We start from the raw sequence: 12418 nt of genomic DNA on the forward strand, positions 1-12418 counted from the left end.
CGCTGCCTCGTCACGTATCTCTCGTATCAGCGCTCAGGGCGGCGTGCTGAAACAGTAGACCTCACAAGTATATTTTGTATGTGTGTGAGTGTGTGTGGGCGAGCTGACAGCACTCGTGTCATGCTGTTCTCTTGGGGAGGCATGAGTGTGTTTTTCCTCTCCTGCGGTCGTACCGGTGCTGCGAGTCGTGTTGCATCACTTCTGTTGCTGCTACTGTTTAGTGTCTCCCCTCCCCCCCCCCCCTTCCCTCTTCCTCTCTTTGTCTGCCCTCATCTTCGCACTCATTGCGGTCCCTTCCTCGCCGCCGCCACCACCGTCACCAGCAAAAGACCAATGTGGAGGGCTCTTCAGGCGGTGTGGCGGCAGAAAAAGAGAAGCTGCCGCGTCTCTGTCCTTCGAAGCAGTCGGACCTTTCTGTCCACCTCCACAACTCAACCGCACAAGACCGATTTCACGCCGCCGCTTCTATGTCCGGTGCAATCCGCAGCACCGTCCACGTCTTCTACGTCCATGAACGGTATCGCAGGTGGCGTCACTGCCTCGACAGTGCCGTTATCGCTTCCGCGTCGCAGACTACGGTGTCTGCGTGGGGCCTACCACGCAGGTAGGGCTGTGGGGCAGCTTCTCGCCCCTCTTCTTGAACCCGACGCGAGCAACGGAGGCAGCACAACGGTGCGCGGTGCATGTCCGATGACACACGAGCTCGGGCAGCTGCGACAGAGTCTAGCAGGCACTCCGACTACTCTCCAACACGAAGGGCCGCTGCAGGACACATCTCTGATCGGCATCCGTGACCTTGCCACCGACGCCACCGTCACGCACCTTCGCACCAGCTTGTTTCATGGGGACCTGTGCCCCTGCGCTGCGACCAATCCCACTGCACACTTGTGGACGCGCAACAACACACAGGCCTACCACCAGGCCCTGCTCGCAGCGCGCCAGGCACGCCTTGATGAGGGAGGTGCCTTCAACGGCTATCATCACCTGCGAGAAGCTGGTGCAATCATGCGTGACACCTTTTGCAAAGGTACCTGCGATCCGCACCTGGCCGAGGAGTGGCGCCGCCTCATTCACCTCTACACCGCCTTCCTGCCCGACCGCTCCCACATCCACGAGTTGGAGAACCTGCCGCAGGAGGTGGCCATCGGCGAGCTGCTCCGCGACGCCGTTGCAGCCGTGCGGCGCGGCACAACAGCCGCCAACAGAGAGGACAGCGAAGAAGGCAGGGAGGACGCGGCCGGTGCGGAGGCGTTTGCGCTGGACTGCGTCGTGGACGTGGGCGGCGGCAACGGCTTCCTGGCGGCGCAGGTGGCGGAGCGGCTGCACTGCGACGCCGTCGTGGTGGACCCGTTCTTCCCCGCCCACGCCATCGACTGCTGCCCGCGCGTGTGGCCCGACACGCCGCACCGCACCCACGCCGCAACGCGACGGCGGCACGTGCTGCACCGCACCACGGCGCTCTTCCGCGACGTGCGGTGGGCCGACGTGGTGCCGGCAGCACCAGCTCGCACGGCGCTCATCGCGAAGCACCTGTGCGGGAGCGGCGTGGACGAGGTGCTGCAGCAGCTGGAGGCGCAGGGCTGCCTGCCGCGCATCCTCGTGCTCGCGCCGTGCTGCTTCAACAAGGTCACATTTGACGCGTATATCGACCCCGTGTATCTGCGGGATGTCATGGGCATCGCGTCGGAGGCTGCGCTTGCACGCGTGCACCGACTGACCGACTGGAACATGTCGTGTTACCAGAGCACGCACGAGGCGCTGCTGGTGCGTGAGGAAGCGACGCGGCGAAGATGCAGAAGCGCCGCACCTGCTTGCTCTTGCAGTGCTTCACCGATGACGTCGGATGGGAATGCCGCCCATCTCTTCTCCTATCAGCGCCGCAGTGGGCCGCGCTCCATCGTGAACAGCATCCCCTGCACCCACGCCTTTGCACTTTTGGTGGAGGGTCTCCTCAACTACGGCCGCGTGGCGTGGCTTCGGAGCCGCGACTACGAGGTGCGGCTGGTGCAGTACGTGCCTGATGTTGTGACGCCGAAAAACAAGTGTCTCTTGGCCATTCGCCGATCACCACCACCGACGTGGCGGAACAGCTACCGTCGACCGTCAATGTAAGTCTCCGGTGTCGACGAAGGTGTTCTGATATACTTGTGAATGCACTGTCCTTCTTTGGTGGCGTGAGCGTCAACGGTGTACTCTGGCATGATGCGTAATGATGTGAAGCTGGAGGGGATGCTGCCGGCTCATCCTGTTCATTTGTTTGTTCTTTGCTGTTGTCCGCAGATCTCCTATTTTGGGGAGGGGGGGGGCGGTCTTTGTTTCCTCTCACGACGGCGGGAACGCCTCACATTTCAGAGTAGAAGCTCTCTTATTAAAAGAAAGAAAGAAAGAAAGCGGCGGACGATGACCTCTGTGGTGTCGCTTTACGTCGACGACGGCTGCTCGATCTGGATGACGAAGCTGAAGGTGCGTCGTGGTCTGGCGGAGCGCAGTGCGTCTCGTCGCCCTTGCAACGTGCATCGATTGCCAGCACTTTCTCCGTCTTGTATTTCGTACTCCTCCTCCTCCCTCCATCCTTCGTTTTGTGCTGTGACGCCAACGAGGCACTTCGGGAGAGTTTCTTCGCTATCGTGGACGAAAGCGCAAAGCGAACTTCTCACGCGAAGACGCATTTAACTCCTGCATTTTTCTGCTGTTGATGTTCTGATAGGGCGATTACGCAGTGGAGGATCAGCACGCTTGTAGACAAGGAGGGCGAAGTCTCGGCGCCTCATTGCCTACGCCAGTCGGATACGGCGTCCGCTATCCAAGGGAAACCAAGAAGACACAGACGCGCCAGCGATGCCTTCAGTGACAACCTCTCCTTCTCCGAGACGGCAGCGGCCGCCGACGAACTTGGTAAACTATCGGTGCAAACAGAAGCAGTACCACAGCGTCCTCTGGTCGCTTCAGTTTCTGCTGTCGCTGCTGCGACACAGACAAATTACAGACGCAGACGCAGCTTCATCCCAATCGCACACGGCGTCTTCCGGGGTCACGTCTAGCTCGCATTGCGATGGCGCATCCTCCGCTGTGGGTGCGCACAGCCTTCGGGCGGCTCTACAACAATTTCTGGCCACTGCCGAGGGTGTTGATGCCTCCTTCGACGCGGAAGGGCCGCTCTCTGCGATGCAGCTTCTCTCCCTCCAACGCAGCTTCACCGACGACCAGGTGCGCGCGCTCTGTGTGGAGTGCCTGAGCGCCTACGTGCTGCCGCAGCGGCAACAGCAGCAGCAACGGGTCTCCCTTGCGAGGCCAGTTACGTACGACTCGGTGTTCGCTGCGCCAACAGAGCTGATGCAAACCTTGTGGCCCACTCCAGCGTTCCGCCTTCACTACACAACTGCGCTGGCAGAGGCGCACCGCCACCGCATAAACCACAGCGACCTTCTCGCGCTTCCGGGATACCTGCAAGAGGCCGGGCTGCACGCCGAGCGTGTCTTCACCGGCCAGACGGCCATGGACGAGCCTTCCTGCTTTACTGATCCCTCCGAGTTTCGCGCTGCCGAGGAGTGGCGCCGCCTCATTCACCTCTACACCGCCTTCCTGCCCGACCGCTCCCACATCCACGAGTTGGAGAACCTGCCGCAGGAGGTGGCCATCGGCGAGCTGCTCCGCGACGCCGTTGCAGCCGTGCGGCGCGGCACAACAGCCGCCAACAGAGAGGACAGCGAAGAAGGCAGGGAGGACGCGGCCGGTGCGGAGGCGTTTGCGCTGGACTGCGTCGTGGACGTGGGCGGCGGCAACGGCTTCCTGGCGGCGCAGGTGGCGGAGCGGCTGCACTGCGACGCCGTCGTGGTGGACCCGTTCTTCCCCGCCCACGCCATCGACTGCTGCCCGCGCGTGTGGCCCGACACGCCGCACCGCACCCACGCCGCAACGCGACGGCGGCACGTGCTGCACCGCACCACGGCGCTCTTCCGCGACGTGCGGTGGGCCGACGTGGTGCCGGCAGCACCAGCTCGCACGGCGCTCATCGCGAAGCACCTGTGCGGGAGCGGCGTGGACGAGGTGCTGCAGCAGCTGGAGGCGCAGGGCTGCCTGCCGCGCATCCTCGTGCTCGCGCCGTGCTGCTTCCACCGCTGCTCGCTGGACACATACGTTGATCCTCCGTTTGTGTCGGATCTCCTGCGTCTCCACACCGCCAACGCCTTCCAGCACCTTACGCGGCTGACAGATTGGAACGCCTCGGTGTATCAGAAAATGCAGGACGGCGGCGCGACGTCCGCGGCGCAAGGGGCGGCGGCGTTTACATCGAAGAAATCGATTCGCCACCTTGTTTCCTGCCCGGAGGGCATTGCAGCTGCCGTGGAAGCCGTCGTGAATCAGGGGCGTGTGCAGTGGCTGCAGCAGCGCGGCTACGTGGTGCGGCTGGCAGAATACGTGCCGGACTGCGTGACGCCCAAGAACCGCTGCCTGGTGGCGTACAGGCCCAATGTTGGCGGCGAAACGCATAAACATGTGTCGTGAGGTGCACCACACACAGTATTGTTGGCGGTGGTCGTAGTGGGTTTTTTCTTTTGGGACACAGTAATTTTTAATATTCGCCGCTTCAATCTGGTGAAACTGTCTTATGACGCTCAATCGAAAACGAAGAGAGAAGATAAGAATGGAAGAGAAACGAGGGAAAGAGGAAAAGAGGAAAAGGAATATGTCAAAGCAGAAGCTCAAAGATGCTCGTTGGCTGCACGATGGATTGTCACATCTATGTGCGGCTGCGTTGCCGCCGACTGTCTTTTTCAATCGCCACAGGAATCGTTTACTTACACTCCGATAACCGTCTTTCTCGGGTTTTTTTTCCGCTCTTTCCCGCAATGACTAACATCGTTTTCCTTTTACGAAGACTTCGTTGGTTAATACTTGTTTTTCTCTGTCCCGTCTACATATTGCACCAACGCTCATTGTTTTCATACTGCGGGGTTTTGTGTTGTTGTTTTTGGGGGGTCCTACTTCACGCACATCGCAACGCTGGCACTTCCTCGTCACTGCAGAATTCTCAAACTCCTTCATTCAAGCATGTCAACCGAGCTCGAGTGCGGGTCAGATACCGTGGGCCGCTACACGTGCCGTTACGCACCACGGCCAAGCGTCTGTTGCGCCAACGGCTGCTGTGCGATGGACCCCGCCGGCAGTGGGGAGCGCAAGCCAATGCAGCTGTGGGTGCGTATCGTGATTGCCTTCAGCGTCGCGGTGGGAATGGTGCTCCTCTTTCTGTTACTGAAGTACCGTGACCGGCGCAGCTCGCGTGCGTACAAGCGACTGCTGAAGCATCGGCGTGCGCAGGCGGCCGCAGAAGAGCAGCAACTTCAGGGGCAGCAGCAGCCCCCACAACAGACGTCGCCGGATGCGGATGCTGAGGTGCACGCGCCGGACGCCGAGCATGTGCCTACAGAAAGTCGTCGGAGAAAATGAGAGGTTTTTGTTTTTCAAAGTCTCGCTTTTGACCATCCGTGATCCCGAAGAGAGAAATCCAGATTTAGCTTTCCCTAATCGCTGAAATCGTGGACCGGCGTTGAAGCCAACGTGTTCGCATCGACGGCGTGCTTTTCTCCTTTTCCCCCTCTCTACAGACAATCACACCTTTCTTTCCGTACCTTCGACCGCTGTTTCTTTCTTATCTTTTCTTCTCCTCTGCTACTCATGGGATTATAATGCTGGTTGGCGAAAAGAAAAATGAAGCGCTACGTTGTGATGGGAGTTAACGGCAACGGTTCCACCTCAGGCACGAACGCTGCCTGTCCCGAAGCGCAACGGATCGCGTACTGAACCTTTATGTTGGTGTTGGGTTGTCCTTTCTCCCTCCCATGCACCGTACGGCAGAACTAAAAACTGCTCCGCAAGGGAAGAAAAGGCTGATTCTGGCCTGTTACAGTCGTAGAATCTGTCCATGAAGGGTCTTTGCTGCTGTGACCCTAACCGTCGCTCCCCTCACAATTTGATTTTCCCACCCTCTCCATCTACATCTCATAATGTTTTCTTTTCCTTTCTTTCAAGCCCATTCAAATACCGTTGCCCACACAGTGTAATACGCGTACTGGGAGCCCAAAGGAGTAGAGGGAAAAGAATAAGAGTAGTCCTTTGTGGTGAAACAAACCTCATTTCATTTTCCTCTCTTGCTTTCACGAGTTGCACGCATGGCACTAGACACGTTCACCATCGTGGCGATCGTGATAGGCATCGTCTTCGGCGCCGTCTTCATCACCCTTATATGCCTCAGTGTCTTCACCTGTCTCATATACCGAAGGCGCATGACGGCGCTGTCAAACCAGTGTGCGGAGGTGACGTCCATGACGGAGGAGACGCGGAAGAAGTTGAGCTGCGTCACTGGTGTGGTGAACACGGCGGACAACGAGAGCATGTTCAGCGACAACGGCAGCGCGAATGCGTCGTTCGTCTCCGGCGGCTCGCGTCTGTGAACCGCCCCGCCGCCCACCTCTTAATACCATCTTAGAAACGCCCGTGTTCGATGTATGCATATATATATTTGTTCTTCTTCTTCTCCAGTTTCTTTTCCTCTTTTTTTTTTCTGGTTGTTGGTGCTGGTGCGAATCGTCTTTAATGAAATCCAGAAATAACGCGATGCCGCCCTGGGTTCTTTTTTCTCTACTTTTTCTTTGGTTCCGATGTATGCGCGTTTCACGTTTGCGGGGCTGGCGATCGTGGAAAGATGGCTTTACTCTGTATTGTTTCTACCTTTTTTCGCTCACGTTTTCGACTAAGTTGCCGGCGAAGTGCAGGTTGTAGGGAGCTCGCCTAGCTTTCGCATGAGCTCCTGACTTGCTGTCTCCTATTAGACTATCCGTTTTTATTAGATCAACGAGCTTTTCACGAGGCACACGTGTCGTTGTCGCGATGCACCTGTGTTAGAGCGGTGCCTGCTTGACGAACGTCGACGTTTTATTCTTCGTTCTCTTGATTGCCATGCTACATTTGCCACGGACTACGGTTTTATCCACACTTCTCTTGTTGCCGGTATTTTCGTTTTCTTTTCCTTTACTATTTTGGCTTTCTTCCCTGTGAATGGGTGTTGTGCGGGTCTCCCCCCCCCCCCCCTCGGATGTTTCTAGTTAACCTCTCTTTCTCTCTCTCTGTATGTGCTTTGTTTTGTTTCCGCGTATCCGTGCAGTGCTCCTTTGAGCACCATTCGATGCCGCCTCGATGCCAGGGGCAAGTGCGACTTCTCCTTTTCAAATGCCGTTCCCTCCCTCTACGACGCCTTTGTGCATTTCATGTGCGTTTGCTTTCTTCCCACACGTTCTTTTTATATTATTAGTATTTATTCTAATGCCAAACGCGAGCCTTTTCTGGCCCAAGTTTTGGGGCTGTTTTACGAACGAAAAGAAAGGTGTATACGCTCCAACACGCCGCTAACAGAAGATGAAAATGGGTATTGTGCTGTTAACGCTCCACGCACCACCCTCCCCCTTCTCGCTCCACGCATTCTTTCCCTGCGTGGCCGTTTCGCCTCGTAACTCCTTCTCCTTCCTCCGTGGTGGGGGTGGTTCCTCCTTTATCCTATACTTGTCTCGGTCCTCCTTCTCTCATCTTCAAGAAACCCCATGACATTGGTGTTCTCTCGAATCGTTTCCTGGTACTGTGTGTTATCGTTACTCGCGCCGTCGCGCTGCGCTGCTATCACCTTCCTGCGCAGCAGTTTTTGTTGGTTTGCTTTCTGCTAGCTGTTTGCGGTGACCCATAACTCCACATAATAATAATAAAAGTTACGCATTCGCTTCCCCCCCCCCCTTCTCTCCATTTCTGCTTCCCATTCAATAACGATAAATAAGCGTTGCCGAGTTGCTGAACTCATCAACGGTGCGAAGCAGAAATAGGTGAGAAAATAATGGATAAATTCTTCACTGTGAGCAACTCCGGCAACTTCGTCCGGGCGTTCCAGAGAGGTCGCCGTGCCCTCATCATGCTGGGCGTTGTCGCCATCCTCTTCAACATCTGTCTTATCTTCGGCATGTTTTTGCAGCGACCGGTACACAGCGAGGAGACGGAGATCATCAACGCGGCAATGGCGAGAGCGCGGGAGTCCATGGCGGCGGAGTGGGTCTCTGCTGACGCCAAGTTCAAACACCACCCTTCCAGTGACATCGTTATCGATCGCGGAGAGCTCTGCAGTCTCTACCGGCTGCGCGTGATAGTCGTCGCTGCCGAATCCGAAAAATCAAAGCTGTCGCGGCTGCTCACCTTTCTCGCCACCGCCAACTACTCCAAGCGGTGCTTACCGATTGACGTGGAGGTGCACGTCCTCGGCAAGCTGTCGGGGCTGCCGCCGCTCCAGTGGGTGCACGGCCGCTACGACGTCTACGTCCATCGCCTGCACGGCAACGCGAACCCCTCCCTCCCTTTCGTCCTGTCCGATGTGTGGCAGCCGCAGTCGAACTTCGAGTTGGGGCTGCCGCTGACCGCATCGACGACTCTGTCTCGGCATTGGTTTCAGTGGGTGATGGAGGTCATTCGGCAGTACGCTGCGGTGACGCAGGACCACAGTGTGCATCTAGTGAAGACTGACGACGGCACGCTGCTGCGCAGTCCACTCTCGCAGTCTATGAGTGGGGTGGCCCTCGGCCCACCGGTGGCCGGCACAACCGGCAACGCCGCCGCCGTCGTCTTCTCCCCGCTGCCCAGCGCCACTACCGTTTTCACGGCGGAGTACTGGATGCTGCTGCAGGCGCAGACCGCCACCGGCGTCGACATGGATGATGTGGCGCTTGCCACCTGGGCGGCCTTCCTGGGGGCTTCCGCGACGCTGCTGCACGGCAGGACGCCGCAATTCTTATATCCTCCTCTGGGCACGATTGGCGCTTTTGCCTGCGACGCGGCAGGCGCGAAGGCGGCCTCGCCGTGCAGCATCGTGGAAGAGTTGAGTACAGCTGGGTTGGACACGTTGATGCACCTCCCAGCAACAGTTGATATGGTTCCCAAAATGCAAGGAAAATAGAAGGAGCGAGAGCTATATACTTCTCGCTTGCTGTCGTGGACACGGAAAGATCCTCGATTCATCGTTTTACTGCTCCCTCACTGGGTACAGAGGGGGAGGCGGTTTTATTTCTATTATTTATTCTTTTTTTCTTCTTCTGTTATCATGGATGCGTGAGCAGTGTTCACATAGAAAATATTCCCTTCGTTGAGACCGTGCGCGTTTCAAGTGTTCATTTGCTTTCCCTCCCCCCAATTCTTACTGCTTGAGGGCGTGCCATTATGTTGTTGCTTTCACCCATGCATTCTAACTCTCACTGGGGATGATGTGGAACACCTGCTCTTCTGCGTCCGTCAAAACACACACACACACACACACACACAGCGAAAAGGAAAGAGAGAAACGCATGATTGTCTTCGAGACAAGTGGATCTGCCTTCTCGGCTGCACAACGGGTAACGAATGCATAGCGCCCGTTAACCGCCATTGGCTATTGAAGAAGAAGAATGGAAAACAGAATTAATAAGCAAAAAGCGTAGTGAGTAGCGCACAGCCAACGAGGCAGTTTTGAGCGCTGTGGGGGTGCGTGTGTTTCTCCGTCGGTAACAGTGCTATCAACCAAGAAAGACATCTCCGCTTCTCTCCCTCTCTTTCTCTCTTCTTGTTCTTTTATGCATTTCTTCTCTTTTTCTGTGGATGCTCAAGGGCGTAGGTTTTCTTTCCTCTTTGATTTTTCTCCTCTCTCCCCACGTCATGGCGCAGCAGTGGCCTCAGTTAGGCTCCGTATACCGGCTCCCAAGCGATGGAAAACCCGTGGTAGTGGCGCAGCTCAGCAACGAGCCCTCCCTCACCTACGTACTCTGCCGCTACCACGACCGCGGCTACCGACACTACTTTACGCAGACCGTGAAGGAGGCGCAGGCCAAACTGGTTGCCGGCCTCCGCGAGGGCGGGGTCGAGGTGGCACACGGCGACGAGGCCCATCTTCTGGGGGTGTGCGGCGCGCACTGCCGCGACAGGGACAGCTGCATACACACCCTCTCCGACGACGACTTACTTCCCGGAGAATTTACCCACAACTTCAAAATATGGTCCGCGCTGGGAGAGGAACAGCAGCGCCGCATGATTGTGGCGTGTGACCCTATCCAGACGAAGCTGCGCGACGACGCCATGGAATGCTTTCCACGAGGTCACACGGAGCTGGTCGTGCGGGTGCACCTCTACTACCCAAACAACGTGCCCTGCGGCAGCGTACACGATCGACGCGCTCGCCTGGTCACGAAGAAGCAGTTCGTGCCGAAGGACGCACGCAGCTCTCAAGGGCACCATTTGTTTTTTGATACGCAGCCAAGAAACGCGTCGCTGCCGGTCTCGTACTATGAGTCGATGTTTCCTTCTTCCACCAAAGGAGCCCCGGACCAGGGCTTCACCACGGAGAGCAACTGCACCGCCATCACCGTGGAGACCGTCTTTGTGCGTGACGCGTCGCGGCGGCAGCAGCCCTTCTACGCCGAGGACACGGAGCAGGCGCGTGTCTACTTCTCCTACCTGCACGCAAGCGAGCTCGTCACGGACGAGCAGCTGTCGGACAACTTCCCTAGCGGACCACTGGACGCGATTACGATGCCGGCCTTCACGGAGGACCGCGACAAGGAGAAGTTCAACGTGCTCGTGCGCCTGTACCTGCTCGCGCACGACCAGGGGTGGACCTCCACGCTCACGGACCGCAGTCCCCACCCCCTCAACGACTCGCGGCTGCCGGTGCTCTTCCGCTACGTCACCACCCAGCTGGACGTGGCAGACCGCCGCAACCCGCAGTCGCTGGTGCTGGTGAAGCAGGAGCTGCTGCCGGACGTGGAGTCGCAGGTGGTACGCTTCTGCTTCGGTCGTGTCGTGAGCGACGCCCTGCGCCGACGCATCATCGCACGCAGCACACGCGACCCGTCGCACCACGCCCGCGTCGTGTGCTACCTGCCCTACGGCACCAACGTGCCCGCCTTCACGGACGCGCAGATCGCCGTGCTGGCCGCGCTGTACCCGGCGCTGGGCATCCGCAAGCCCACCTGCGCCGCGGACTGGTGCGAGCTGAGCCGGTCGCTGCACCAGCACGGCGTACCGCTCCTCGACATTCTGCAGTCGGTGGGCACGCCGCTGACGGACCGGCACGGCGCCGACATCGTCACGGACGTCTACGTGCCCTACACGCCGGACATGGCCGGCACTTACTTCGTGGTCATCGCCAACCGGCCGCTGCGCGACTACATCTCCCTGGTCAACCAGCGCTGGCTGCTGGAGGACCTGCTGGGCCGCACCTGCGACTCCGCCACCACGCACACCGCCTTCAGCGCCTGGGTGCGCTACTGGGGCGCGATAGCGCGGCTGAAGCACGAGCTGGAGGAGCAGATGAACACTGACACCGTCTCTGCGCACCTGGGCCTGCGGCTGCCGGCTGGTGCGCGAGGGCAGCCGGCGTCGTGTCTCGTGAACGGTCGGGTGACGGACGGCAGCGGCGGACTGGTCTTCGCGGAGCTGTGTGGGCGGCGCTTTGCGGATGCGAAGCACGTCGGTCACCTGCCCCCCGGGACGGCCGTAGTGTATCGCTTCCGCTGGGACGGCAACACCCTGCGGTTTGTCTACGTCCCTCGACCGTACGGGTTTGTGAGGGCGTTGGATGCGTGCAAGCTGGATAGCAGCGCGCCACAGGGCGTACGTGGCGCCACTTGGATGGCACCTGCTGGACGCGCGACAGCGCCCGTGCAGAACCACGACGGTGGACAGGGACACGGCGGCGCAGTGGCGGCCTCCGCACTGTGCACTCCAGCAGCAGCAAACCCGGAAAAGGCTCGTGTTGTCACCTCTCGAAGAGCACTTGTCTCTCCACCTCGACGACAGCAGCCGCAACAACATCAGGTGGTGAGCTACGCCGGTGCCGTTGCAGGCGAAACCTCTCACCCCGCGGCCACTGCGCAGAGGGTGACGCAGGCGGCTGTCGAGCGCCACCGCGAAAGTGATCAGCCTTCCTACCATGCACGGCCGCAACCGACACCGTGGACGCACCAGCCGCCGTGGTACCACGATCCTGTTGTTGTCTACATGACCGCCCCCCGCACAGCACCACCGTTGCCAACGGAACAAAGCTCCTCACAAGGGCCACAAAGGTACGGAAGGAGAGGGCGAGGCGCAGGCAGTCTGCAACCGTCGTATTGCGATGCAGGTGGCCGTGGGGGTCACGAAAACACTCGTGGTAGGTAGTGGCGCATGACGATCCGCCTGGTTCTGACGTTCACTGGAGTACAGGACAGAGAAGAATACTCATGTGTAATTCGGCCATCTCTGCCATTGGTGCTAAAGAGAGAAAGGCCGCGTGATCCGCGTTGCTCATTGTTGTTATTACCGGGGCCAACTCTCGGAGTTTTCTCTCTCTCCTGCACTGAAGAGATTGGTAAGTCGCGCC

At 58.6% G+C, this 12418-nt stretch overlaps 6 protein-coding genes across 9 annotated transcripts; all 6 read left to right on the top strand.

The window, feature by feature from the left end:
- Positions 1–321: 321 nt before the first annotated feature.
- Positions 322–2112, top strand: ABB37_05594 (putative mitochondrial hypothetical protein, unknown function; the record flags this gene model as incomplete). 2 transcript variants are annotated; one of them, XM_015803675.1, is made up of 1 exon in its annotated part: positions 322–2112. In XM_015803675.1, exon 1 carries the CDS (start codon positions 691–693, stop codon positions 2110–2112), a length of 1422 nt encoding a protein of 473 aa, XP_015657500.1. In that variant the 5' UTR covers positions 322–690. The 2 variants fall into 2 exon arrangements, with proteins under 2 accessions (XP_015657500.1, XP_015657501.1); XM_015803676.1 differs by having other exon boundaries at positions 328–2112.
- Positions 2113–2598: 486 nt separating this feature from the next.
- Positions 2599–4506, top strand: ABB37_05595 (putative mitochondrial hypothetical protein; the record flags this gene model as incomplete). Of its 3 annotated transcripts, none has more annotated exons than XM_015803677.1 (1): positions 2599–4506. In XM_015803677.1, exon 1 carries the CDS (start codon positions 2839–2841, stop codon positions 4504–4506), a length of 1668 nt encoding a protein of 555 aa, XP_015657502.1. In that variant the 5' UTR covers positions 2599–2838. The 3 variants fall into 3 exon arrangements, with proteins under 3 accessions (XP_015657502.1, XP_015657503.1, XP_015657504.1); XM_015803678.1 differs by having other exon boundaries at positions 2611–4506; XM_015803679.1 differs by having other exon boundaries at positions 2637–4506.
- Positions 4507–4877: 371 nt separating this feature from the next.
- ABB37_05596 (hypothetical protein) lies at positions 4878–5448 on the top strand (the record flags this gene model as incomplete). The annotated part of the gene is made up of 1 exon (XM_015803680.1): positions 4878–5448. Exon 1 carries the CDS (start codon positions 5053–5055, stop codon positions 5446–5448), a length of 396 nt encoding a protein of 131 aa, XP_015657505.1. The 5' UTR covers positions 4878–5052.
- A 580-nt stretch (positions 5449–6028) lies between these two features.
- Positions 6029–6452, top strand: ABB37_05597 (hypothetical protein; the record flags this gene model as incomplete). The annotated part of the gene is made up of 1 exon (XM_015803681.1): positions 6029–6452. Exon 1 carries the CDS (start codon positions 6171–6173, stop codon positions 6450–6452), a length of 282 nt encoding a protein of 93 aa, XP_015657506.1. The 5' UTR covers positions 6029–6170.
- Positions 6453–7586: 1134 nt separating this feature from the next.
- Positions 7587–8986, top strand: ABB37_05598 (putative transmembrane protein; the record flags this gene model as incomplete). Its single annotated transcript, XM_015803682.1, has 1 exon — positions 7587–8986. Exon 1 carries the CDS (start codon positions 7880–7882, stop codon positions 8984–8986), a length of 1107 nt encoding a protein of 368 aa, XP_015657507.1. The 5' UTR covers positions 7587–7879.
- A 681-nt stretch (positions 8987–9667) lies between these two features.
- On the top strand, positions 9668–12216 carry ABB37_05599 (hypothetical protein; the record flags this gene model as incomplete). The annotated part of the gene is made up of 1 exon (XM_015803683.1): positions 9668–12216. The coding sequence occupies exon 1, from the start codon at positions 9718–9720 to the stop codon at positions 12214–12216; it is 2499 nt and encodes an 832-aa protein (XP_015657508.1). The 5' UTR covers positions 9668–9717.
- Between the last annotated feature and the right edge of the window lie 202 nt (positions 12217–12418).

This window comes from Leptomonas pyrrhocoris (genome assembly GCF_001293395.1).
Source record: "Leptomonas pyrrhocoris isolate H10 chromosome Unknown, whole genome shotgun sequence".
NCBI classification, from domain to species: domain Eukaryota; phylum Euglenozoa; class Kinetoplastea; order Trypanosomatida; family Trypanosomatidae; genus Leptomonas; species Leptomonas pyrrhocoris.